Source organism: Pundamilia nyererei, unplaced genomic scaffold (assembly GCF_000239375.1).
Source record: "Pundamilia nyererei isolate P.nyererei 1_Seehausen unplaced genomic scaffold, PunNye1.0 scaffold00027, whole genome shotgun sequence".
NCBI lineage: Eukaryota > Metazoa > Chordata > Actinopteri > Cichliformes > Cichlidae > Pundamilia > Pundamilia nyererei.
Genome location: NW_005187428.1, coordinates 4,374,206 through 4,401,992, shown reverse-complemented (window position 1 = coordinate 4,401,992; position 27,787 = coordinate 4,374,206). Strand labels below are relative to the sequence as shown.

Genomic DNA, 27,787 nt, shown 5'->3' with positions numbered 1-27,787 from the left:
AAAAAAAAAGACATGTCTACCCGTTAGTGTTTTGTTTTAAGATACTATAACATAAATAGACAATTTATTTTCAGTGTTCAGAACAGACAGTTCCAGTGTGACTGGAAAACTAACATACTCCACCATATTCCAGTTGGCAGCAGAGGGTTTTAACAGAGTTCTCCACTCAGATATTGGCGCAGCGTGATGCACCACACTTACAAAATGTTCTTCATTTCTACAGACCTCCACCATTAACCCCAGCCAAGCTAGGGGTATCATTCATGTCAAGATTCACTTATGCCCCCACCCGTTAGTGAAAAAATGACAAAACCCACAAAGAGTTTCTCGTCAAAGACTTAACAATGGCTGTCACTTCGATCAACTCCCAGGTTACTGTGAGTTCCTCTCCATGCAAGTCTGGTTATATTGCAATCGAACCATCACAAATCCCAGAGTGCAAAGCACAGTTCCCACCGAGGGTCTCATTCTTTACACGTAGTCCCAACTTCACTGCGGATACATCAGTACATAAGCACAACCTCAATGTGACAGTAAAGTTTTGGGGGTATTACCTACTGATAATTAGAATTTACTTTCGGAAAAGCAATTAGATAGATTCTGCTGTGCAAAACGATGCCTCGAAGAGCTGATAGTGTAAATTCCATTTCTTCGCTTCAAAATCTCGAAGACACACCTTCCTGCTCGTTCTCCTGCTTCTTCCTCATTTAGCTAGTCCTTTGCGCGTCACTTTTTCTGGCACTGAGCTCTTCATGTCCTTATTTGCAGGTAAACACCTCCGTCCTCTCACTGCATGTGTTGCATTTGACGAAGCAGCACCACTGGAACTTACAATTGCACTGCCACACCTTTGTGTACTGGTGTGTATTGTATCCCCGACCGCAGCACATAAGGTCGCAGCCGTCCGTATGTGGTGAGGTGCGGTTGCACAGGCGTCCCTGGGTTCCCACGCTCCCTGTGGCTGCGTCCTCCTCGCAGTAGTTGGGCGACCTCTCAATGTATACGAGGTCTGTCTCCATGGGCTTACGGTAGCCCTGAGTCTGCTTTACCTTGAGGTGGGTGGGCTGGCGCAGTCGGCTGGCCCGGACTACCTCCACGTGCACAGCTTTATTGTACTTGTCCTTGAGTACGTAGCCAATCTCGCGGAATTTCGGAAGAGTAGTCCAACATGTTTTAGTGGTACAGGATCCCGAGACGCCGTGGCACTTGCACTCTAGCTTCATCCTTTCTTCTAAAACCTGGGGAGTGGTAGAGACAACAGGTCAGCTGTAGAGCTCTAGCAGTTATAGGACTTTCAGGTAATAGAACCCCTAGATGAAGATTTCAATTTTCCTTCTCTCTATGGATTTCCAGTGTGCTGGGAAAAAGGTAGAAATGTTTAAAGCGTCTAATTATTATTATTATTATTATTATTATTATTGTTATTATTGTTTCTCAACATGAGTGCAAAGCTCAAGACATCTGCATAGTTTGACTAGAGTGGAAGTCCATAAGAAAATCATTGATATCCAATGGACCAATATATAGATCTTTGAACACCTTTTGTTTTGATGTGGATACTTTATTTTAGTCATTAGTTATTATAAGTCTCTTGCTCTCATTTATATTGTGCATGTCATCGCATCTCCCTTCCCTCACCCTCAACCAGTCGTGGCAGATGGCTGCCCCTCTGTGTTTCTTCCTGTTAAAAGGGAGTTTTTTCTTCCCACTGTTGCCGAGTGTTTGCTCACAGGGGCTCATCTGATTGTTGGTGTTTTCTCTCCTTTCCTTACAATATAAAGCGTTTTTCTAGCTTTTACAAGAAATATCCTATAGTAGTAATTTTGCCTGTGGTTTCCATAAAACATATCACTGATTCAGAAACAAAAATATCTCATATGTTTTTGATCGCCATTGAAAATTTGAATCCATTGTGCAATTAAATGTGTTACACATGCAGTGTACAAACAGGCAAACTCAATTAATCGTTTACAGCTGGACAACACACATGGTTTAAGTGGGTTCTTAACCAATATTATGACAAAAAAATACAGCATTATTCCCATATGGGTAAGATTTTGATGTATTATGTTATATTACAATCATAAGACGGGACTATATGACAGTTTATTTTGTGTAACTCCCTTTCTTAGGTTTGGTCTTAAGATTTGTTGGTTTATCTCCAACATATGGTACACACAGGGCAGAAAGTCTTCTCTTTGCTCCCTAATCCCGCGGCATGTGGTAAATATTGCGTGCTGTTGTCAGTATTCAAGTGTCAATCCTTTGTCCCTTGAGAGTAAGAAAGAACAAAAAACAAAAACAAAAAAAGTATTTTTTTCCTAAAAGACAAAGGAACAGAGAAATCACGGGGGTGTCGTTTAGTTGAGTCCTATTAACCCGCTGCTAACAAATCTGCCATGACTCTAAAAACTCTTCCTTTGCTTGAGCAAAGCGGGCGTCTCTGTTGTTGCTGGGTGGCTGTGCAGCTTTTTCCTAGAATGACGCCTTGCCAACAGCACAAGTCATCACTTCTATCACACACTTATGAAATGTACACAAGTGATGTTATATAGCTCTCTCTGTCTTGTCTACGCACTCATGTGGTTTGAGGAAATTTGATTTTTTTTTTTAAAAACTGAGCCTTCCCGACTACATAAAAGCTGGGATCAGATGTCAAGCCTGCCTCCAGTATTAATTCAGAGTGAGGATTTCCAAAAATGCACTGCACAAAAACCACAAGGAATGTCTGGCATAAGGAGTCTGACATATGTATGGAAACATTTACTTAAAGTGTGTCCATCAAAGCCTCTGATCTGTTACTGATTAGTCCAATATGACCAGATACACATCACCGCATACAGATGCACTGAGATGCCCTGAGATGGCTTGTCAAACACACATCTGCATGTAGACTTCTTTTGATTTGTTTTTCCATTAATAAGAGTAATAGTAACAATCAACAAAGCCCTCTTACACTCGTCATTTTAAAGGCTTCACATCTGAACAAAATCCAGATGTAACTACATAAAATCCAGTTTACTTATATAGCGATGCATATGTGTGTGCCTTCATCTGGCAAATTGCAGATGGACTGATCGGATCAGTGTGGGTTTTCCAATAAGACTCCTATCTGTCTTTAACTTTTGGATGTTGTTTTTTTTTTAAATATTTAATACCTATGTGATGCAGTTGACACTCTTGGAGTAACTGTGCATGCATCATCAAACAAAGTGAGGTACAATCAGAGAAGGCCCAAATCTCTGTGTCCTTATAAGTTCTTAAACTTTTAGCTTTCCTTCAGTATGCACACAAAAAAAGAATCTGACACTTCCTCATAGCATTTAATTTTTTTGAGCTACAAAGAGCAAAGCGGCAATAGTGCCAGCTCTAATCGAGAGAGCTGCCAGTACCATGGCATGCAGCGTAGACCATATCAGTCTGCTGTGTTAACACTAGCATTGTCGGCCTGCTTTCACACCCTGAATAGATGCAGTCAAATGGCAGTGACATGTTTTGGTATTGTGCAGACAACTGCAATAATATCCTGTTCCTGACTTTACACTTCATAATTCCATGAAAGGAACTGGAAAGGATAAATGGCAGTCCTCCATCTGGCAACCACTTGGGAAGGCTCCATTTTCCCAGTGAACATTATACAGCTGAAGTTATTAATTAGATCCATTTTTCAACTAAGTATTGTCTTTTTTCTTTTTTTCACCTCCCACACTCTCTCTGTCTTTTTTTTCCTGGTCGTTAACGTTCTTCATGACTTTCTGCTATCTGTTCTCTAAGAAATAAACTGCTGATCTGTTGATTGATCGCAGCTTTTTGTCACAAGTCTGCGACTTTGAGCTCTTTATCTGGGAGAGCTCCGCTTGTCTGGGACACATCTCTGCATCTATGGATAAACACATGTTTGCCATTAAATCCATTCATCCAGTTGTTTGTATCTTTGGCTGGCAGATATGCCATGCTATCAACTGCTATCAAGTGACTTAAAGAATAAATAACAATTGTTCTTTGTAACTACTTCCATAGTGCTGCTAGCTCTATTTAGTTGCTCCAGACGTCCATTTATTCGTTGCGGTATCATTTATCAGCGTGATCACAAAACGCAAGCTTAATCCAATGAGTAACCTTCTTTGTTTGGAGGTAAAAACAAAAGTTAGGTCATCAAGATAATGCAAAAATTCACTTCACAGTAAGTATGCTCTGTTGAGGATAGACATTTATTGTGCACAGTTTACATAATATTTAAGTAATTAATTTAAGTAAGATTTGTTTAAGCATTTTCTGGGTTTTTTGTGACTTCGAGGCTAAAAGAAAAGTATATGACATCTTTCTTTACCTTTCTGCCTGCCTCATTGTTGTGCAAGTTCATCAGACGACGTGGGGTCTTTCTAATCTCGCGGGCATCCACGAAGCGGCGAGAGAACTCTATGCCGTACTTGATGTCTGCCGAGCATCCTCCCCATTTCCAGCCTTCCTCCTGATTATAATAACCCTGCTTCTCCCTGTCACATCCACACTGACTGAGGTTGCCTTGGCTGCATGCTGCGGTGATAGCATGGGCCACCCCAGCCGCTGTGATGGCATAGGTAAAAGCTGCTTCCCGGCTGCCTGAAAAAGAAAAACAGATAAATGCTCCACTCACAGCATTTTACAGCGCAGAGAATTTGATTTTTGACAACACCACAGATATTCAGAATCTTTCCCATCATTCGATAAGCCACCATTTTGCTTTCCTCTCATGAACAGCTTGCCTTCTGTACCTTGGTAGAAATGTGGTCATACTTCCCACCACAAATTCCTTGGACCTAGCCTGCAAGAGTGCAGTGTTGGAATTCCAGTGTGGGGAGAGCTGGGGTAGGTGCTGTCCAAAGTGCTGAATTCCTCCACAGGAGCACCTTGTACTGCTGCCCACACTGCACACAGTTGGGGTCTGCAGGTCTCGCTGACTCTGATACTGATCACTGACAAGAAAGGAACCCCTGTGGTGCCTAGATCAGGTAATACCAGGACCTCAGAAGATAAGAGCAGCTGCTAAACCTAACAAGATTAATTCTACCTATGTTTCATAGTCTGACTTCAGGCTTTAAAGACAGTGCATGCTTACTGGCCATGAAAGCATTCAAACTGAAGGTTTAGATTAGTTGTTATTGGCTTTAAATGTTCTACTTCGGCTTATGTCACTAGATAAAATACTATGTGCACTGTCATCACTTAAAAACCAAAAAATAGATTCAATGTCTTGGGAAAAAAATTGAGAATGCCAATGCCCGAGGTATAGACTTCTTGTTGTGTCAATAAGAGAAAAGAATTATATATATATACAATAAACAACATGTAAAGGACCTGGGTACACTTTAGCTAAAAGGACGGTGACAATAACCATACCATACAATTCCACTCACTTCCTGCATATCTGAAATAACTGTACTATTCCCCTAATGGCTACAAAGGGATCTGACTTAAAAGACATCGTCTCTGGGTATAGGAAGGACTGGGGGTTATTACAACCCTGGTCTCCCTCCAAGTGGCAGTAATCTAGAAGGAGGCAATCCTCAGAAACAAGGCTAGCCAAAGAGTGTTTTAAGGGGCCTTTCAGCCTGTGGAGAAGAATGTTTTGTAAGTCTTTGATGTGTGTTGCGTAATGTACTCAGTCGCAATTATTGGAATCACTCTAGGTAAAATGTGTTCTGTTGTTCTGCACTTCAGAGGGCCAAAAGCTCCATGCCAGTTTATCATTTTCTTTTTTCAGCGGTTCTCAGAGGTTCATTGTGTTCGGTAGTTTGCAAATGTCACAGTACATGACCTATCAAAAAGAATCATCCGGTTTCAACAGGCTAGTGAACATAAAAGCTTGATGTAAATTTTCAAATGAGTGGCCGAATATAAAGTTGTACATACAGAACTTGTCACAAGTGTTCAATATACCGCCTCCAAGCTAACGGATATGATAGTCAAACTTATCCTATACTTTTGCAAGCATGTCGCTGCAACCACTGTTTTTCTTATGCTTCTTGCAGGCAACCACATGAACTCAAGAATCCCCTCTTTACTGTATTTCTGCTGGATGTCAAAACACATCTGTAGAAACCTATTTATTTATGAGTAAATTCTGGTAGCATCCTTGTAGCCTTTGGAGAGAATTCTATTTTTTTATGTATTATTTTTTATACATTGTAGACAGTTTCAGTGTATTTGACTATATGTTCTAAACACTGATTAGCCTTTAAATACAAAAATACAGCAAATGAAGTGAAAATTATAAGGAAACAAGACAAAAACGACTTTATGGACGCCAAGCAAACACTCGACAGCTTGTGCTATCCGCTAAAGCTTATGTGTACAAATTTTTATTCAACTTTTTTTTTCATTTCAAAAGCAATGTGCTTTATGTACTCCTAAATATACTGCTAATATGCAGCCATTTGCAGCTGTTTTCCATTTCATTTCCTCTTCTTTTTTTAGAGGGACTTTTTACACCTCCTATTCTGGTCTCGGGGGCATTTTTGAACTCTCAGAGATGTTTTCACCCAAAGCCACTGTTAATTTCCTACCCTGGCACTGGTGCTGTAGACTTAATACCATAGCCACAGGTTTGCCTGGTGGGCACTGACTCACAACCACTTGCTTCTTTGGTTAGCAGCAGAGCTGTGCCCCACCAGCTTGTGGTGACATTCTGCTGCCCCCACCTCATACACAAATGCAGTCACACAGCTGCAATGTAGCTCTGTTCACATGCACACACACACACACATGCAAACGCTCCCTGACCGGCCACATAATAAAATAATACGACACACTTCCACTTCCCTCCACCCTTGCGCGCATACACTGTTAAAAGCTCGTTTACACATAGATGCACAAACAGAGCATCGCTGTAATGTTTAAAACAGGATAAAGGCAGTTTCCAGAGAAAGGGTGGTACTCAATGAGTTATGCTATTAGTGGGGCAATGATGACAATCAGAATAGAGAATGCTTTCATTCTGTTTCCCTGAAAGTGACTGACTCATAAATCAAAGATGGAAAGGTTACGAACAAAATAAGTGGAGTGAAGCCAGTTCAGACAGGCAACTCCAGCCACACTGTGTTTTGCACGCTAACATGCTTCAGTTTCCACATGTCATATCCCAAACACCCCTCCTCTCAGTTTGGTGGTCTACTTGCAGAATTTCCCATCTCTCCCTCCGACATGTCAGTGCACTACCCTGATATGTCAACCCCCTTCACCAACCCAACCTGTAGGCTCTGTGTGGATGTTTACTCTTCACTCCCAATTTCTGTATCATATTTAGAGTGGGCGATGAGTCAGAGTCTAGACACCAAAGATTATATTCTGCTGTTGAACTGCCTAGCTCAGTTACATTAATATAGCAATGCAAAGGTGTAGCATGTGCATCCTGCGTGTGCAACATCTTTTTTTTTAAACGCCTGTGTTCTGGAGAAAGAAAGAGGCCTCCGAACAGATGTGCATCTGATGAAATTTTGAAGGAGAAAATGCACCCATAACAGCAGCAAAAAGCCCCAAAAGAGGCTGGCCCCAGAGTCCTGACAGAACTCCAGGAGGAACCACCCTGGGATAGCCTTGCTAGCTGCCAGTGGAAAATTGGAGTGACCAGAAAAACCTCAATGAACTTGGAAACATCCAGGAGAGAAGAATGGGGGAATATTAAACCAGATGTCTAATGGAGTTTAGTGGCAAGTGTCTGCTGTAGCAGCCAAGAAAGCAGGCAAGAAGATCAGGCTTGTTTCACTGAGAACAGGTAAGGGAGCTCATATGCAGACATAAAATCTTTTGTTACGGCCCTGCGTTGGGGGCTAAAACCAGAAATACTGACGCAGTATGCTTTGGCCTTCACATTACCTGACCACACCACTTTGGACAGCGGCTCCCGCTGCGATGGCCCGCCGTGTCTTTTGACCATCTGCCGAAACTAGGACATAAAAAGAAGTCTCTGGATGTAGTGGCTTGCCGCTAAAACTGCAATCTGTGTTTAGAGACGGAGGCAGGCACACCGCTAGCCAGAATTCACATGACACAGCATAGAAGATTTACAACCGGGGATACTATACAGGCAGCACTTGTGTACTATAGACAAGCTGATGTAGTAACATTGCCGCTGACCTCAACGGGCCTTGCTTTCTTCTCTGTTCACAGGCCATAGTAAAGATATGTTGTTGACAGGAGAGGAAAGGGAAAAGATATACTGAAGGGACTTGGATACAGAATTGGCTGTAGAGCGCCCTTTTCTCTCCAAAAACCAGGCCAAGGTCAGTCATGTTGTGTGTCTGCCCCATCATGGGACAAATGGTTAAAATATACCAAAAAAAAGGTCAAGTGAGGGCAGAAATGGCCTGACAACCTTGACTTGCTAAAGGTTATCGCATTCATCTGTTATTATTATGACTGACCTGATGTTTTACAAAGCAGCTAGTGGAGATGCTGAGCTAATTTCCTTTACTAATCCTGCCAGCCAGAAACAAATTCCTTCTGTCCTCGTCAGCACGCTTCCCCATAAAACACGTCTGGGATTCTGAGAATTCCGATTGCACAATGTGATACATACGGACTGTGTACAGCCTAAGAAAGATGTAGCGAAACATGCAGACATCAAGCTTTACAGAACATCACAGCAAAGGTATGATTCGGTTACGGTAAAGGTGAGGTGAGCCAGAGGATGGGTAAAGACATCAGTAGACTAAAAGGACTGGAGAGAAGTAGTTTAGGCTGGATTCCTGGTAGGGAAGGGGTGGGGAGGGGGTGCCAAACAACAGCAAAACACACACACATACATACACAGAAGTACACACAGAAACCGGCAGGTTTCCAGCAGAGTGGCTGAATTGCCTCTCCACACAGGCCAAGCCTGCTGTTGCTGGAGCAGTGAAGGGGAAAGCCTTTTAAAGACCCCTCATCCCAGACATGCACTCACTCCCACAGGGGACACAAGGGAGTGGGGTGGGATTGGGGGTGGGGGGTGGAGAGTAGATTGCATAAAAAATAAAATCTCCACAACACAGCGACGCACTCGAAGTTCAAGTTTCACATCACATTCACACAAGAACATCTTGTCACACACAAATGGCCCACAGTGAACAAAGGGAAAAGTGTCACCTGCTGGTGGCCAAGAGTCTTTACACATGTTGTGGGATTTTCACAAGATACAAAATAATAATAACAATAATGATAATAATAATGATAAAAAACACGATGCCAAACCTTTTTTAAAGCATATATGGAAGTTGCAGAGTGCTGTTTCTCAAGTAACATTTAGATCATTTGGTTTTTTTCTCTTACTTTTCCCCCCGTCTTGCAGCAAAACTATAGAAATTGAATCAAAACACTAAAACCCAGAAATAAAAGCTCCAGGTCATCATTTTCAAAAGCAAAAACAAAGCATCGTGCAACACACTCTGCAGCTCCGGTGAATCAAATGGAAACATGATACCGCTTTTAAAACATTGTGAGCACATGCAAGTTCATGGATACTACATAACAAAGTTATTTTACGTCACTGTGCACATATAATAAAGTTATGACACCAAAAAATACTGAGAATAAGCTCTAACCAAAGCCATACTGGTGCTGGAATCTTGTCTCCAGGGCCCCATGGAAGGGGAAGAAAGTTGGAGGAAAACCCCTCGCTTTGTGTACCACTCGCTGAACTGACTACTGCGCTCTCTACTACTGTTTTCCGTTCCGCTTTATGTACCGTTGCTATGAACATATGCTCCCAGCAAATTATAGACAAAGTTGTGGTCCGTGAGGTTTGCAGCTTGAGGAATTAGCACAGCCGTGTTCCTGTACAATAAAATAATATTGTTTTACCAGAACTAGGCTCCACATTCTCAGAGAACTCACATCAGAGAGCCGAGGAAGTGACACGCTTTGGCACGGCCGCTCACTGTAGGTCCTCCAGTTTGATTCATATAATGAGGAGGGCTTTGAGAAGAAAAGCTAAAAACAATTATGAGGGTGTTTAACTTTGCCGGTGCACTATTAAATTCTGAGAATTTAGGTAAGCTGCCTCCCAGGCACAGAAAATTGGGCTGGCACAAAACCGTTTCAAAAGCATCCTTTCTCTCCTCTGATCTGCCTGAGGTGAAGATAAAGCTTTTTGACTGAATGCTGAGGCTTGCTAAAACAAGCACAAATCCTTCTTCCCACCCTTTCATCCTAATAATGAGCCCAAATCAGGACCTCACCTGCACACATCTACAAACGTAGGCCGCTGCGCGCTCTACGAAGCATTCATCAAGTTCACGGGAGGACAATGTCGAGGATTTTCCTCAATTTCAATCTTTACTTGAATTTGTTTCATCTTCAGCGGAAACATATTTACCGAGATGTGTGCGGATCCCACAGCGCATCAACGAAGATATCATTATCCTCACCACTATAATCAACGAGTCAAATATGCCACTGATGACATGTTTCTCCTTCTCATTACAAAAGAAACCTCCAGACTTGACATTTTCATATTTGGTGATACTCATCATCACACAGTCAAAATAAAGCCCCACGTCTCTTAGCATCTTCTCCCTCCAAACCGGTGTCTCTGCCTTAAAAACCCACTAAGACTCTCTCCCTCTCGCTGTTTCTCTCTCTCTGAACTCTCACCTAAGTGGGCCAGTAGCGATGTGATTGTTGGCACATGTAAATGTCCAGTGGTGGGCCAGCAAGTAGAGAATACAGTGATGGGCCTGGGATTGTGTGGAACAAAGCACAGAGTGAGATTACAGTTGATCCTCTTGCATCCTGCTTCCTCCTGCGTCTAGCTGCACTGGCAGACAGAGACAGACGCAGATCCCACCGATAACGCGAGGCTACGGGGAGCCCCGTGTGCAGGGGGCCACAAGGGTCGGGTCTCTGAACAGCTCAGACAGACTGTGGGTGGGCGGGGGAGAGAGAAATGGGGTGAGGAAAAGGTGAGGGACCCCAGCAAACGGACACACCCACACACTCTGAGACAGAGACAGAGCTGATGAATGAACAAGCAGAAAAGCGGACCCGGCAATGATAGTGCTGTTTGGTTGCGTAGGACGACAAGCCACACCCTAGATACAGACACATGCTGTGGGCAGAGGATGTGAGGCAAGACGCTGGGAAGAAAAAGCGTAAGACATGACCTTTTACTGCCGATGATGACCACAGCCCACACGCTGCAGAACAACAAAGCAACGGACTCTCCTGCTATCTGATAAAGTTAGTGAAAGATCCTACGCGCGGGATGCGCACGCGCGCACGTCGGACCGCTCCAGCTTCTCTGGGCTCACATGGAGGAAGGCAGAGAGGATTAGCGCAACCCACATGATGACGGGCTGAAAAATAGGCCTTTTATCCACCACCGTTCCACCATAACACAATGCACGCGTCATTTCCACGCTGTTATCCGCTCGGTGCCAACTGCTTGGCTGCCTGGGAGTGGATCTGCTGTTTTGCTGGCAGATCAGCACTGGTGGTGCATCAGATCTTTTATCGGCTTTAATATTCCGTCCTTTAATGATAACAATATTTATTTTTCTTTATCTCTGTGGGATAGCGAGATTTGGGTGAATGATTAAGTAGTCGAGCTGCAGTATGCCTGAAGGGCGTAGAACCAACAAAAAGTAATCCCCACAAAGGGGAAAAATCCTCAGTGGCAGTGAGATGATTGATGGCATTTTGGGAGAGTTCACCAGTGTCAAAGTATCCACTTGTGGTGATAAAAAAAAAAAAGGAGAAGGAAAAAACAGTTTGAAGAATGGCTTTTTTGACTGCCTTTGTTAAGCTAGTCCTGGGCATGACACCTTCTTGCCAGCTGAGTAAGCTTGTGTGTTTTTTTCTGCCAAGCTTCACTCCCAGCCAATCACAGCCTTGAAAACATGAGATGTAAGTTTACACAGTTATGCCATGTTATTTCTTCTTTGAATTTTGAATAATTGTGGGGTTGACAGTGTGGATGGCTGAAATTACAATGCTGACTGATTCCCTTTGCCTTGCTTTGTTTATACTGTCCTTGAATGTCTGCTCTCGAGACACAATCGCCATGTGATTCAAAGGGGACTTTTCTGGAAATCTTCATCTGGCCAGAGTGAATATTTCAGCTTGTATTAGCTCTCGCTTTGTCAGAATGAGCAAAACAAAGCAATAACCGAACCGCGTGGTCATTTTAAACAGATTTTTTCGTCCATTCATTATTACCCTTAGGTTAGACTGATGCTGTGCCTCCATTGTGCGGAGATATGATTTCACCACAAAACGACCATCAGCTGATTCCGAGAAAAGGAAGGAGCTCCACCAAAGAATTTATAATCTGCAAGTATTCTGTTGTCCTCGGCCCAGGAGCTTGTAGTGCGGTGTGTCGGATGGATTGTACACGTGTGGGGGGAAAAGCAAATTAATGGCTACTTCAAGTCTTGACAACAGCAAATAAAATGTTGGCATAATAATTATTAATTATGAGTGTTCAGGAAATTTAAGTACACCACGGGGATTCTCAAATCACACCAAAGTCATTTTTAAGATCTATATATATATATATTTAAGATATATACATATATGAGCAACAATGTGGAAAGGATGGTCCCACACAGTTTGTTTTTCTCTGATTATTTTATTCGGAGTGGGAAAAGACACCAAAAATGGTTCATCTGTTGCTTCTGGCACACTCCATTCTTTGTGAATTCAGGTTTTCTACAAAAACGGGAATGGTGTATATAACACTAAGCCAAAATTCCCAAACTTTTGTCAACCACATCCTCTTTGCACTTACTTATCCAACTCCACTGTGGATAAAAAAACAGCCTCCCTCAGTTATGTCTGGCTCTTGGTGTCTGCAGTGACCTTTCCCCTCCTCCGAGAGGTAGCCCTGCCATCTCCAGCTCCCGATCAAGTATGTGCCTGTCCGGGGAGTTCTTTCCACACAAATGGTTTTCAATAAGCCTGCTGACTTAAACATCCTTTCTAGTGACTGGATGCTAGTTTGGTCCCTGCAGCCCTGTAGGTTCTAGCAGGTGGACTGACCACTACCTTCACCACAATGTTGATCCTGTGAGAGGAAATGGGTGAAAGAGAAAGAAGGAGGATGGCATGAACACACCTTTAATTCCCTGACACCTCTACACTACTCCCATTTCTTTTTTTCTCTTTCTCTCTTTTTTGTTTTTCCTGTAACCCACAGCTTGGGGCAACTTCTCAGCACCTGACAAAAAAAAAATAGAGAGAGACAGGGAGACAAAATGGGAAAAAATAATAATAAAAGGAGCACAGTGAAAAAGCAAAACTGGGGGGGGGGGTCATGAAAGAAAAAAGACTTGCTTACATCTTTTCTTAAAAAGGTCTGATTGTTTCACTGTAGCAGTTGTGCACAGTTATACCTAGGTATGCTTAAATTTAAATTGTCGTAGCAATAAAAAACTGTCCTGTTTCCTCGGCTCACCTGCTCAAGTGCTCCATCCATTCTTGTGCAATGAGCCAAAGGCAGAATGATTGAACTTTTGCAATAATTCACTAGCAGCACAATACAAGAAACCTCTTTCATGTGAAAAAGCGTGGATCAGGATGGTGACAAACTGGTTGGAAAGTCAAACAAAGAGTAACCAGAGCAGGCCATTTTATGACAAGGGGGCCAGTGTTGGCCTTTGATGCTGAGTGTAGCTGTTGAAAGGTGTCCATTTTCAGGCTCTAATCACTGACTTCAAGTGCATTGCAATTTGAACAGAGCTGTAAGGTATTCATAGGCATTTCTTTTTTTGTTTAAGTGAAGGGCATCTCTATTACAGGTAGTTAGCCAAAGGAATGTCTGATTGCACACAGGATGAGGCTTTACCAAGTCAAAACATGTCATTAAAAACAAGGGGAGAAGTTCAAATATGCTTTGATAGTGAGATCGATAACCAAAAGCTGCACTGACCACGGCTGATGAGTAGCATAAATGCAATAGAAAAATAAAGCCAGTTCACGCAGAATATGCATGCTAAGGCTGATTTATGTGGCACAGAACAACGAGATTTAACTTTTATGTGAAATCTGTAGCACGGCACTTAATTATGCACAGTAAATTGAAATCAACAAATCACGGCTACGGGATTGAGTCTTGACAGGAGTGTTTAAAATAGAATGATTCATTCAGAAAGCAGGCCAGATCGGAGCGGAGGGCAGACCACATTTGCCATTCTTATCCTGAAACCCCCTCTTTTTCCTCCTAAGCTGCTGATGGATGTGTTTCTAATTTTATTATTGGTTCTTAATAGACTGCAACAAGTCACTCAATAACACCCATTTCTGTTAGCACGGGATAATTCATTCCACATTTCTGAGGGCTGATGGCACTGGCTCATGCCAACGCTGTTAGCGGGGCACGGGGAAGAATGCTAAATCTGCTTTTGCAGAGGAAACAGAGACACATTCAAATTGCTGGTTTCAAATCTCCGCGCTGAGTTTACGGCGTTGTACTCCAATTTGTCAGTTGGTGCGTAATAAGCAAGCTCACACTTTTTGCAAAACAGTGGAAATGCTGAGCGGCAGAGCTGCAGGAGATATGTGGGTTCATTTTTTTGTTTTTTGTTTCAGTGCATCTACTGTAGAGTCTCGTGTCAGCAACAAAAGAGATGCCGGCAGCAGCCAACCTTGAAAACTTGAAATAAAAGTGAAGTAAATATCAAATAGACCATTTTTGAACCATCTCTGCTAAATGACGATATCTCAAGTCCTAAAAATCCACAATAGCCCAGTTATTAATGTGTGCTCCCTTGGAAAGCGAATGTAATATCTTGGACCAGCTCCAGAAGAGAAAGACTGCCTCCAAGAGAAGGCAGTACAGAGAGAGAATGCATAAGGCTTGCGGTCGGTTGATCTTTACTTCTTGAAAAACTGCCGACATCTCCTCCTTTCAGTCCAGAACTAAGACTGCATCACTGAGCACGGGGGTGGGTGGGAGGTTTGGCGTTCATAATTTGGGGGGATTTGAACAAGGAACCTAAACAGGAGCAGAACGCGAACAGCTTTTCCCTCTACATTTGATTATGATGATGTTGGAATTTGCAGATTTGAAGCAGGGATCGGAACATTTTCTCCGAGGGGTGTATTCCATGATTTCATATGCCATGCTAAAGAATTCCATAATACATACGGACGCGGTTAGAAAACATGGTTACATCTTCAATCAAGGGCAATAGTCACTGGAAAAGATCACAATCGCGAAGGTTGCATGCAGGCTGCTGGCAGCTTGAAATTCAGGTGTTGAGAAAAAATACAGTCACCCGCTTCTCCCCTGTGTGTGCATGTGTGTGTGTGAGAGAGACAGGAGAGTAGCTGCGGTGTCGGTGGTTTCCTACGATGACTTAGTGGGACGCTACTAAACTAAAACAGAGCACTTAGATCGAATCCAGCAGCGTGCTTGATCTCATTTATTCAAAACGTAGTAATCACACACCTCTGTCTAGCAGTCGCTAGATTTAGGTTTAAAAACATAAATATTATTATATTAATACTCTGAGGTCTAAGTCATCATATACCCTAACCCTAACCCGCGCTTTGGAAGAGCAGTGCCAACCATTGCTAGCAAACGGTGCTATGCAATATCAAACTAATGCAAATACATGAATCCCAAATATCTACTGAAATGATCTTACATATAACACTAAATGTGATTCACAGCTTACTCAGTATCATTGTCACATCTTTAAGTATCTAAAAGGCTTCTATGTTAGCTGTGTCCACAACATAGAAAACAAAAAGCATGGTTATTTTGTTGGGTTCTATCTATTTTTGTGGTGCAGGACTTCTATGCATTAAACATCAAATAGGTTATAGTATGAAGTCCGCACTTTTAACACAACTTGAAATGGAGACTCGGCGAGGCTGTATCTCCCTGCTAGACCATCTTAAATCAGTCCAGAGAGTTAAACCTATGAATAGAGAGGAGCTATCCTACTCCTTATGTACACACAGCAAGAAATTTTTACTGACAGGGATACCGAACTGGGGTTAAAATACATTACCGCTCAACACTGACACACAAACATTAATGTACAACACCATTCAAATTCTCAAACTCTTTGTGTATGACTCTAATTCTATTGTGATAATGTTTGGCACACGGGTTATAGGCTCACCTCACATAGCCAGCATGTTTCTATGAACGAAGGTGCAACATATGCTACCTTTTATGGTGCAAACACAGACCCGGAGGGAGAGATTTGGGTGATTCACAAGGTCATGATCAGAAGTAAAAACAGCATATTGCCAGACTTCAAGCTACACAGTTGCGGTCAGTCAGCATCGCATGACTAACTACTGGCCAATAAGTTTGCAGCAACAAGTTGTGGTTTAGATGCTACAATAGAGAGATGACCAGATTTTTTCCACACAGATTGCAACCATTTCCCAGTCCAAATGCTGACTTTAAGTAATCTGATTACATCTAAATTTTCCATGTTTTTTTTTAATGGAGGTACAATGTGAAATGTTCAATTCAACGGAATATACTTACTCTTTTTTTCTCACTTGGATCAATGATAGTAAGAAATAACTGTTAAACAATTTCTTATTAAGTCTTTTGAGCTAGTTTCGCCTTTCTAAAGTTTCAAAGGGATAAACTAGCAGCCTGCACAGACTTTTCTTTGAGGCATCAGCTCCTCGAAATGTGCAGCGTTTTCTCTGAACAGGAATCGATTTGGAACGATTACTATCCGGGTTCGCATGTCATGGTCCTCCAGTCCTCCTGTGTGCCTCCACCGTCTCTCTCTCTCTCTCTCTCTCTCTCTGTTGTGTCCTTGCTGCTCTGTGTGAGGGTGTGTTTACTTGCCTTACAGGGGCGGGATTCTCCTGGGATCCCTGCCCTCTCCTGGACACACCTGACTCAATCAGCACCAGTGGATCATCTGGCAATCAGCTGTTTGCTATTTAAGCTGGGACCTGACCTTCAGTCTTTGCCTTGGTGTTGTCTAACTGCAGTAGTGTTCATGTTGCCTCTCTGTTTCAGTTTATTTGCTGAAGCTTTCTAATGCGTCTTTTCCTGTGCCTAGGACGGCCCAGCGGAGTTCCAAAAGAGTGTTTGTTACTTGGCAGAGTGAGGAGATCGGGGACTTGGATTCATGCAACCTTCCATCCATTGGATTTTGTACATATTGGACTTTTGAACTAAGCACTTCAAAGACTTTGTATATAGCACTATCACCAACACTGTAAATATACTCACAGAACTTTCATTCCTGAGTCCTGCGTTTGAGCCCAGCCAGACAAACCATGACATTGCATCATTTGCAGAGATGCAGACTGAGAGGATTTGGTGTCACTGTACTGACACGCAGGGTGCCTTATAATATGTCCTCTTGCAGTTTACAAATGTGACGCAATCGAGCAAGCTGAAGCTCTACTGTCATGTGTTCTTTTGATGCGCCACTCTGTTCGCATAAATCTGCACAGTTCAGCCTGTTTTACTGCTCATTAACTTTGTGTGTGGTTCAAATATGACAATAGAAGATGGGGTGGGTAGGTGGGGGATTTTTATGGGGTTTATTTTCTAACATAAATGAGGGAAAATAAGTTGAAAAATAAGCCCCTGTTGGCTGGTTATTTTATTTATTCATTGAAAAACCCCAAATCTGCCTTGGGAATCCTAACTTAAATCAAGTTCCATGTTGGTCTAGAGGAAGACGTCATTGTAGGGATACTTTATTGAGAAGGCCACCAAGTCCCATCATTATAGAACAATCATGACAGGCCCAGCAGTCATCGGTCTCTGACTATAACTGGACGACCAACAGTGATGTGCTCAGTGCGGGCGCACGGAGCATTTATTTGTGCAGATCTACTATGGAAACCAAACAAGTTAACACCAAATTCAAATGGCGCCATTGCTAAATATATAATATAACATATAATAAACCAGAGAAGACCCCCTATTGGGTTGAATATATGTTTTAATAGTAAAATTTACTTTGGGTGAGCAGCATAATGCATGAAAACATTAATAGCCGTCACACAGAAATGCACATGAGATGCGTCCAAAGAACCACTGCCGAATGCCATGTATAAATCTCCGAGTGCTTCAAAAGGCCATAAAAGACAAGAACAAAAGAAAGCGAAAAGGGGATGTTGTTGAGGAAAACAACATGAGCTTCATTACCAAAGAAAGCGCCACATTCACAACAAAGAAAAAAAAATGCTTTTGCTAAAAGGAGCTGGAGCTAATTCAGCTGCTGCTTAAGAGGAGGGATTGTGAACAGAGCCACTGGATTAAATGTGCAGCCCAACCGCAACGTAATGGCAACAAAGCATCTAAATGAAAGGAAATATATAAAAGTCCCTGTAAAACAAAAGCAGCGCAAAAGAGATTTGCAGAAGTTTGAGAAGTCCCTCAAGCAAAAGCATTTTAAAATGTAAACGTTTGCCCTCTTTTGGGGCTTTTTCTGCCTATATGAGAACACTCAAGTGAACCAGCCAGGCATGGACACAACCAATTTAGCCCAATTAACAACAGATGTGTCCATCTATTTCGGTTTGACATGAGTTCTCTGCAATAACACGATTAGCTGTCTCTTCATTCGCCGTCTCGTTTTCCATCCATACGCTTTCCCCATCAGAGCCGCACTTCTTTTCGGTAGCTTTTCCACAATTTTGGACACAGCCAGCTATGGCAGGCATGCTGCTAACCAACACCCCACACTGCACAAACTACATCAGCGAATCAGCTGCAGGGAACACTAGAGAAACAGCATTTTTTCAGCTGAGAATGAGGAGCAGCAAAAGATGGGGTGGAATCAGCGGTATGTGAGATCCTCTTGAGCAACATGAATGGTTATACAATAGAAAATCAAAAGAGACTGCGCATTACTGGTTTGAGTTTGAACTGACTGTGTGATGTGTGCAGCTTGGGTTTGGCTTGTTACGAGCCATATTTCATGGGGTTCAGAGGGTCAGGGCCTGGTACCACATTTTTGATGCTCTCGTGGCACTGTTTCATAAAACTGGGACAATAAAGATGGCTCAAACCATGCATTATGTAACTTCTTGTTTAATAAGAAAATTACTGGTATTATTGTTGTCAGCTACATTGCCATTACCAAATTAATAGTTGCGATTGCAGGCAGAGAAAGAAATTTACCACCATCTGCTCAGCATCGCACAACTTTGAGGCTACACAAAGCCTCAAAGCTGTAGTTCCCGTTTTGTATCATACTTTCATTGTTAAGTTGACTGGAAAGTCACAAATCCATAGTAGTGTACAACAGTGCTTCAAATGGTTTGTTCCTCTGTCTTATTAAGACGGTGTATCGCTCACCTTTAAGTTATATTCAAACCAACGTAATACCAAATCCATAGTTATTATGAGTGAGTGCATTTTTGTAGTGAAGTACTATGTCTATAAATTTATTTGGGAAGGTGTGCCACTAATGTAAAATATCATTTAAGCTGTATTGTTAAGTATCTTTGTGTATCAAAATCCGATTATAAGATTTTGACTGTTTTAGCTTTTCTTTCTAACTGGTGTACATTAGTGGGATGTCTAAGACTTTTATTTAATCTCTTCTGCATAGAATACGGTTATTATGATTTTTTCCACCAGAGTCCTGTAGGGTAGCAGACCGTAACACTGAACCTAACTTTAGCAAACAAAAACCTAAACCCAATCCAAAGGTCTTACACTGATTCAATTTGCTCATTAAAGACGTGATCAGTGGCAAAAGTTCCTTGCAGCGCCATAAGCAAAGCCTGTGTAAGTCTATCGCATGCACAGCCATACAGAGCACACAGATATGGATACAGGAACACACTATCCCGCTTCAATTCATGAAAGAACGCAGACTAACCTACTCGCAGCTCCTGACCGAAGACTGTTCTTTCTCCCAGCGCCGAACAGTTCCAGCGTCCATATCGGAACTGGTATTGACACTCATTGATGCCCATCTGGGCCCCTTCGCCCACAACAATTATGGCGTCCGGGCGGCTCTGGCAGATGGCCCGCTGGCGAGGTGCCAGCCCTGGGATCTTGTTGCAGATGATGTTGGCACCCAGAGCCACCACTGAGGACAGGGCCCTGCCGAAGTAAGAAAAACACACCGCCACACACGCAGACATGCATTCATACGCAGAGGCATGGATGCATGCATGCGTTGTCGCACACACACACACACACACACACACACACACACAAACAAACTCAGTTAGAGCCTCCAGAGGACGGTGAGATTTACTCACTTTCACGAGACTCTCCAGAACAGGATTCAATTCAGCCCGTGATTGATGCACATTCCATAGTAAAGTGAAAGCTGTACTGCACGAGAGTATTACTATTTAATGGATTAAAGGTAAATGAAAAACCTGAGAGCTTAATCCAACATAAGAAATATAAAAAATAAAAAATGTTAAAAACAGCCCAGAGAGAGACAAGAAGATGCTTATTTGGCTGCTCACAACAGCATTCCCCAGTGGTTTGGAAGACGTGAGTTTAAGTAATTTGTTTGGGTTTTTGTGTCAATTGTTAGGTAACATACTGGTGTGAATGGCTTCCAGACTTGTATACCCACTGTGCAGACCTCCTCGGTGCCTGATGGCACAGTTGCAGAAATCGCTTTTTTAACCAAATCTCATATAAAGTACGATTTGTATGATTTGTGTAATTACAGTATGCGTTTGAAGAATACTTGGGGTGTAAATTGCCCATAAATTTCATGAGAGGCTTTGCATTGAACACATGTAAGGTTTTCAGCACTGGTTTTCTCCAATCCTAAAGTGGTCGGTCTTGTATGACCCAGGACATGTCCTTATTGGTTCACCTCAAACACATAACAGCATATTTGATAGGTACAACGGCATATTTTCGAGATGGCTTTATGGCCACTGGGAACACCAAAACAGATTACAAAAAAAAAAAGAAGAAGAAGAAAAAGAAAAACACAGACTTTCTCCAAGATTCTGTTTATAGCCCTTGAAACCATGTAGATACATACTTTTCAAACATGTCAGGGACAGGGAGCCATAAATGAGCGCGGAGGCAAACACCGCCTTTGAAGTATGACGTCGACCTCCGAAGTATTGACCACAAACGGGGCAAACTAACACAGGCGAGCTGTGTGTCAGCGAAAAGAAATGGCAACATATATAAGGGGTGAAATGGAAGAATGGATGAAGGAGACGAAGAGAGAGGGAGAGACTGGGAGAAACAGAGCTCTAGGAGATGTCGATTTTAGAGCTCGGAGCACACTCTCGTTCTGAGAAGCCCTGACTTAGAGCGTGGATTTGAGTCGGGATAGCTAAAAACCTCTCGGACGACTGTGTTCTCTTTTCTGATTGTTGTTTAAGTTCCTACGCAATGGAAGAACAACATAAATCTCAATTTCAAAGACAAACTTTAGAATAAATCCTAACTGCAGTGGGGCGAGTATCTGTTACCAAACACAGGGCTACACACATTGTCTTGGTGGAGTATAACATTGAAAAGGGACACGCAAAATGGGTATGCTTGTTGATTTTACAAACGCTTCACTTGAACTTGCCATAAATCAATCAATGTCAACATGTTAGGATACACGTTTTCATATAGAATAGAAGCCCGATGTTTATTAGACAGAAGAAGAAAAAAAGAAGAAGAATTAAATTTGGTCTGCGAAACGTGTGCATCACTACACTAGATGCAAACTTATCTAACATGTATTTAACTTCTAAAAAATAATCATATAATTTTTTTTTTAAAATCCCCTGTTAGAAAGAAAAAAGGACATTCATCAGGTGCCTTCTGCATTCGCAGCGAACACTACAGCCTGCTGCTTCTTTCAATCCTGCTTTGCTTTCTCAGCTGTAAAGTAGCTCGAACTTCTCTGACCCTCTTTGACCCTCCGCTGCATACATGGTAGTTCATGGCAACGACGACATCCAGTTTGTCCAAAAGTGAAAGGTGGGCTCATTAAGTTTAATGTGCAACTAGAGAAATTTGCTTCCTTCCATAATGAACATTAGAGATGAATAAGGTCAGTTTGCGATAAAAATCCAACACAAGCGTCGAGGTGATAATTTTTAGCTCTGTCAAAGAAACCTCTTTTCAGCCTCCTTTGTTAGATGTCCTTCACATGCTAATTTGCACAATCACAGTCTACCATGGGCAAACCCGACCAACAGACAACACCAAACAGAGAATTCCAGGGCTAAGCTTTTAAATCCCCGCATCATCAAAGTGCACAAATGCGAATCTGTTTGCTTAGTGTATGCTCTGTGTGTGCCAGCAGCTTGGGGGACAGCTCACCCACAGCCACACAGATCTCCAATAAGATAGACTGTCAACATGAACTTAAAAGTAAGCTGATGCATTTCAAAGCCCCGGCCTGTATAGCTTCCTCAGGTTTACAGGATGAGAGTCGATGCAAAAGTTGTGTCTTTTCATGCAAACTGTGTGCTGTTTAATAGACTAATGGCAGCGTCACCGGATTGTGGTTTAGCAGTGATGCTGCAGAGAGATGAGAGGAAAGGTGGGTTTTAATTTTAAAGCAGCAGGTGGAAAGTCTGATCATGTTACCACAAACCGTACAGAAACCTAAAACATTTAGAGTCCACCGTTAATTGCTCTTTCTATTCTGATTTTTAAGCTGGTAAAGCTGATTTTTCATTAATAATTTAACCTTAGCGCTGATAAAACATGATCATTTCCATGTTACATTGATCCCAAAAACTTCAAGACTAAAACAGTCACCAGGAAATGTACGGTAAATGAAACACTATTTTAGGTCAGTGTGAAGTTATTACTGTGGAAGAGCTTAAATCTTAACTGTGGTGAGGAGCTTAAAGATTCCATCACAGTGCAGTGTGGTGGCCTTAAGAGGAACTATCATCTGCGTCATGGCATGCAGTTTGCTTACAGCCACCTGCTTCATCACATTGAACACTTTGAACCTAACTGACAGGCTGTTACGTTCCCAGGCGTGTTTTCTACAAGAGGAAGGCCCTTGCAAAAATGCCCGAGGCACAACTTACTCAAGTCAAGTGAATAAATACTCTCCTTATTCCCCCCACCACACACACACAGACACATTAACAGCAAATCTAGCAGCATTTATAAATTTTAGCATTTTAGAGTGGTTTTACTTAAAACAAAATCCCTTACACGCCCACAGTTTTCAGACTGTTTCCACAGGCGAGGTGTGCAGTGACTCCAAAGGACTATATGGATATATACTTTGGCTCGGGGTGTATTTACTGCCCACAAAAAACTTGTTTTTACAGTTTTACATGCCAAAACATTTCCTGTATAGTTTTGATGAAGGGGTATTGTATTATTTTGAATCTATGTTTAAATGTTCTCCACGTGGCTTATCCTGCGGTTAATACGCCACTGAAAACATAGTTAAATAATCCAAACAAATAATGGTATGTAACTTTGATGTGCAAGCCATATACTTAGCAGCGTAGCCTACTTTTGTCTGAAACCCCCCAAGGAAAAAAAAACACATCTATTCCAGCATCAGGTTTGGGGTCTCCGGGCAGCAAAGGATGGAGCAAAGGACCATGTAATTATTTTGGAAACTTTAAGAAAGCCGCCGTTCTGCGAAATACTTTTAATCCAGAGCTCAGCGCATTGCGGTGCCAATCACGTACGTGTTGCATAGGGGATAGTTTAAGATGTGGGCTCAAACGGTAACATCAAAATATTTGAAATCGGGGAGAGGTGAGGTAATGCGTGGTAGTCTTTCGCTCGCTCTGGCAGGTTAAAGGTGCTTCCATGCGTAAAAATGACCCACGTTGCGCGAAGTTTTTCTCACAAGGGGAAGAAAACAGAATCTCCGCATCTAATTGTCTTGAACATCTCTGCCACTCAGTGGCCAAAATGGACCCATGTTGCAGTTCCTACAGTATTATTTTTCCTCGATTTTGTAAAATGTTTTAAATCCAACAGCCTGACCCAAACGAGCCCTACTTACTCCGCAGACATGCTCGCTGAGGGGATGGCACATTAGAGCGTTGAGCTTTACGCCAAATTACTGCTTTCCCACGTGGACCCGGGTGTTTCTACTGATGAGTATTATCTTTTTTCTTCTTTTTTTTTAGTTTGGATAACATTAGTTCAGTTGAACAATCAAATATGCCGCCTGAGCTGCACTTCTGTTAGACCCGGTCCGTGTTCGATACAGTTTGATATCACGGTGTAAATAACTCTGACCTGAGGATGAGGGATGAGCGAAATAATCCACTTTTATCGGCTTTTGAATATTGGGGCGAAGAAAATATATCCCCTATTGAGAAGACTGAGGGTTGTGAGAGGAGGAAAGCCTAACCCGTGCATCTTTGTGTTGCTGAGGATGAGAGCGCGCACCCTGTGGAGTGAAGGACTCGTTAATTGGCTCGAACTTACAGGTAGCTGCCACTCGTCAGGATCAGGAAAATCTGCGGGTAGTAGACTGACAGCAGTACACTGCGCGACGAGAAGAGGATCATGATGACATTGAGCAAAACGGCCACGCTCGGTTTGAGTGAGACGAGACGGACTACGATGAGAGGAGGAGGGATAAAAAAAAACCTTCTATAATCCCGGGCTTTAAATCCCCTTTTCCGCACAAAAAAAAAAAAAAAACTCGCTCTGCGTCGCCTTGTGTTTGCGCAGCGACTCTACGCAGCTCCAAGCTCCCAGGGCCGTGTGTGCGCCGAGATTGGCTCTGTCATCTCTCAGCAGCGGAGGCTGTTACACAGTACTGTGGGTTCCCGAGCCGGAATGATGATGGTTTTAGGGATTTTGCATGGCAGAAAAGTGCCTCTCTCCGCTCTCATGAGAGTCGTGCCTGCCATTGGGCAGGGAGAGACACTGCTATCCGCCCACTTTGCCACAGTGGGACAATAGGGTGACACTCATCTGATTCCCGTTGGACAGCGCTGAAGGTTTCATTCATCATTATCACCCCCTCCCCACCTACCGACACAGCCACACACCCCCGCAACCTCCACCCCCAACCCCACCATCCAGCCAAAAATAAACAAACACAGAGGCTGGCTGCTTCAGCCTCACACCATCAGCGAGGCTCCATGTGTAAGAAATCAGCGCACGTTTTGGCAGGATGTGTCATTTTGAATCAACAAGTTGGCATCACGTTAACGAAGTGACTCTATCTATCTATCTATCTATCTATCTATCTATCTATCTATCTATCTATCTATCTATCTATCTATCTATCTATCTATCTATCTATCTGTCTGTCTGTCTGTCTGTCTGTCTGTCTGTCTGTCTGTCTGTCTGTCTGTCTGTGAATGGCAGATATGATTCTAGCTATTTTTCCATGCTGCTGTAAAGAAATGTCTTTGTCTGCTGTGACATTTCCATGGAAACATAAAGCATAATTCCCAGAAGCCAAACAGGGGTTCAGTGACCTTATTCTATCCTGCAGCAACACTATAACATTTCTATAGGCGTCTATAATATTTCTGCTCTGCCTACCTGTCTGCTGCGCTCTGTTGGCTGTCATCCTATTTTGAGACCCTGCTCTGAGGCAGGGTTTTCTATGCTCAGGGTGCAGGATTGATGGAAGTAAAGGCTTAAAAACTGCACTATTGTTGCCATAAACTGAAATTTTCTTTTCTTTTTTTCTTTTTTTTCTGACATGGTTTGGTGAGTGGAGGCTTTTTTATCTTCTCAACATCGTGACTTTCACTCAACACCTGCAGGCTCCAGTCATTGTACACAAAGAGGGTACCATGAAAGACTTAGCCGGAGTAAAAGGATGGAAGGAATGAGCTAACTGCTCAGGATTAGTAAACAATAAGACAAGAGACCCCATAAAGGAGCTACTGTCATGTGACATGAACCCCGTGTGAAATCTGAAGTCAGTTCACGGGGTTCTGTCTATTTGATTCGTTTCGACCGCGCGAATCTCCGAGATTTGCGCAGTCGGAGCATTAACATCAAGCTGCAGCGGCCCAATCGTTCCATTTTACAGCTGAAAATGTGAGACAGGATAAGATCAGATCTACTTAACTGCCATTATAAGCACAAGCATACAACAAAGTTAGAAGCACTCCTGAACTTGATGTATATGACAAACATAAACAGTCTTACTATTAGAATAAAAGAGTCATAAATACATGTTCTATACTATTATGTGGTGTGGTCGTGTGTGACTGGTACCAGCTTTCATTTTTAATTATTAACTTTCATTTATTTCTTGGGCAATTGCTTAGAATTAACCCACTAAGCAAATGCAGAGTGGCTTAAAAACAACAGAACCTGTTATAAAGTCTACTTTTTATAACGTAGGCCCTGCTTTTGCTCTGATTCGGTTGGATCTGTCTCCTCTGCAGCGCAACGTTCCCGGTAGGCAGGGCTGCACAGGACCCCTGGGCCCTATTATGGCTATAGCAGCTAATTTATATTGGTTTCAGTGTATTGGATTCAGATGGGTTAGAACATGTACTCTTCGACTCACTGAGCATTTCACTAATAATTAATGTTTTATTAACAGTATGGTGTTAAAAATGCGCAAAAAACCCCCCGAACTTCTGCTTATCTTCCTGGAGATGCTAACACGATCATGCCCGAGAGGCAGCAGAGAAGGAAGGCATGGACGTCCTTCTGTGTTTATGTATCAAGGTGAGGTATTGCAAAACAGGTAAAAACTCCGTCTGGGCAATGGAATGTGGAACTACAACTCAGTCTGCCGCTATTAATGAAGGTATGCAGGGCCGAGCTGAATCCGAGGCAGAGACAGCGGCTCAAATGATCCTCTGCAACAAAGCAGGAGTACCGGGAGGTGAATTAAATAAGCTTCTGTGGTAAACGCCGATCGATCGTACTGTCCGTTGGTACAAGAACAGACCTGCAATTTTTTTTACGCATAACACCCCTCTCCAAGCTATAGCTGTGCACTTTGATGATGCAATGATTCTTACATGTTTAAACACACCTGGTTTTACTTTTTCATCCTCATGCTTCACTCTAAGGTCAGAGGGCAGTCGAATCTTTCCTCTACAATGCTTTTCCCCTCTGAAGCGTGCCTGACTGTCGCAACGAATTTCACACCGAGGCTCGCGGGCTACAGTGTCTCGATAAGTAACAACGACAAAAACTCACCCAAGTCTGAGGTATATGATGCCAAAACACAGGAACACGTAGAGACTCCGTCTTCGGAGGGTTTCGTGCATGATCGTTGCCACTTTGTCCGGAGGCCATGCACTATAACATAAAGTGGCCACGCTTTCCGTTCACATTGGCAGGTTTCTTAGCCCTTCCAGATGCACGTGTACCGTCTGTTTCCCGCGACATCTAGCATAAGCTCCTTGGAAATAATCGACCGTGCGAAATCCATGGTCCGCGAGTACAGGTGAGATGCTGATGACGACCTGAAAGGTGGCTAAGAACTCCAAAATGAAACTCGAGAGAGGTTCGGACTTGAAAGGTGAATGAGTTCTTGGAGGAAGTGCCTCCTATTCGTCCTTACTTTGACGGTAAAACCTAATTAACAATTCCTACTTGCTGTGCCTTGGAGGTAGAAAGAGAGCGAGGGAGGGGGGAATAGTTGCGCATACTGCAGTGTCCTAAAAGAAAAGGAAAAAAACGCGGATTTCGTGGTGTTTAAAGCTTTGGAACATCGCTGCTTCTATATTTTGAAGACATCTTAAACACAGACCACGTTACTAACTTGCAACCGCCAGGTAGTCTAATACAGGTAACAAAAGGGCTCCTTGCCTCCTCCTCCTCCTGCAGCATGGATATGCAGAGGATGGGACGGGCTTCAGTGCTGAGCTCAACACGTGCAGTTGTTGTATGGAAAACTAAAAGGAACGAAGTGAAATGGCCTTTTATAGGCCTGTAGCCCCGGCTAGGCGCTTGCAACATTAG

General features: G+C 42.7%; 1 protein-coding gene across 2 annotated transcripts; it reads right to left on the bottom strand.

The window, feature by feature from the left end:
- Window positions 1-44: 44 nt before the first annotated feature.
- On the bottom strand, window positions 45-27,555 carry wnt7bb (wingless-type MMTV integration site family, member 7Bb). 2 transcript variants are annotated; one of them, XM_005728197.1, is made up of 4 exons: window positions 27,020-27,555; window positions 19,788-20,014; window positions 4,331-4,602; window positions 45-1,238 (listed from the first exon to the last, which is right to left on the bottom strand). In XM_005728197.1, exons 1-4 carry the CDS (start codon window positions 27,088-27,090, stop codon window positions 759-761), a joined length of 1,050 nt encoding a protein of 349 aa, XP_005728254.1. In that variant the 5' UTR covers window positions 27,091-27,555; the 3' UTR covers window positions 45-758. The 2 variants fall into 2 exon arrangements, with proteins under 2 accessions (XP_005728254.1, XP_005728253.1); XM_005728196.1 differs by lacking the exon at window positions 27,020-27,555 and adding an exon at window positions 24,317-24,665.
- Between the last annotated feature and the right edge of the window lie 232 nt (window positions 27,556-27,787).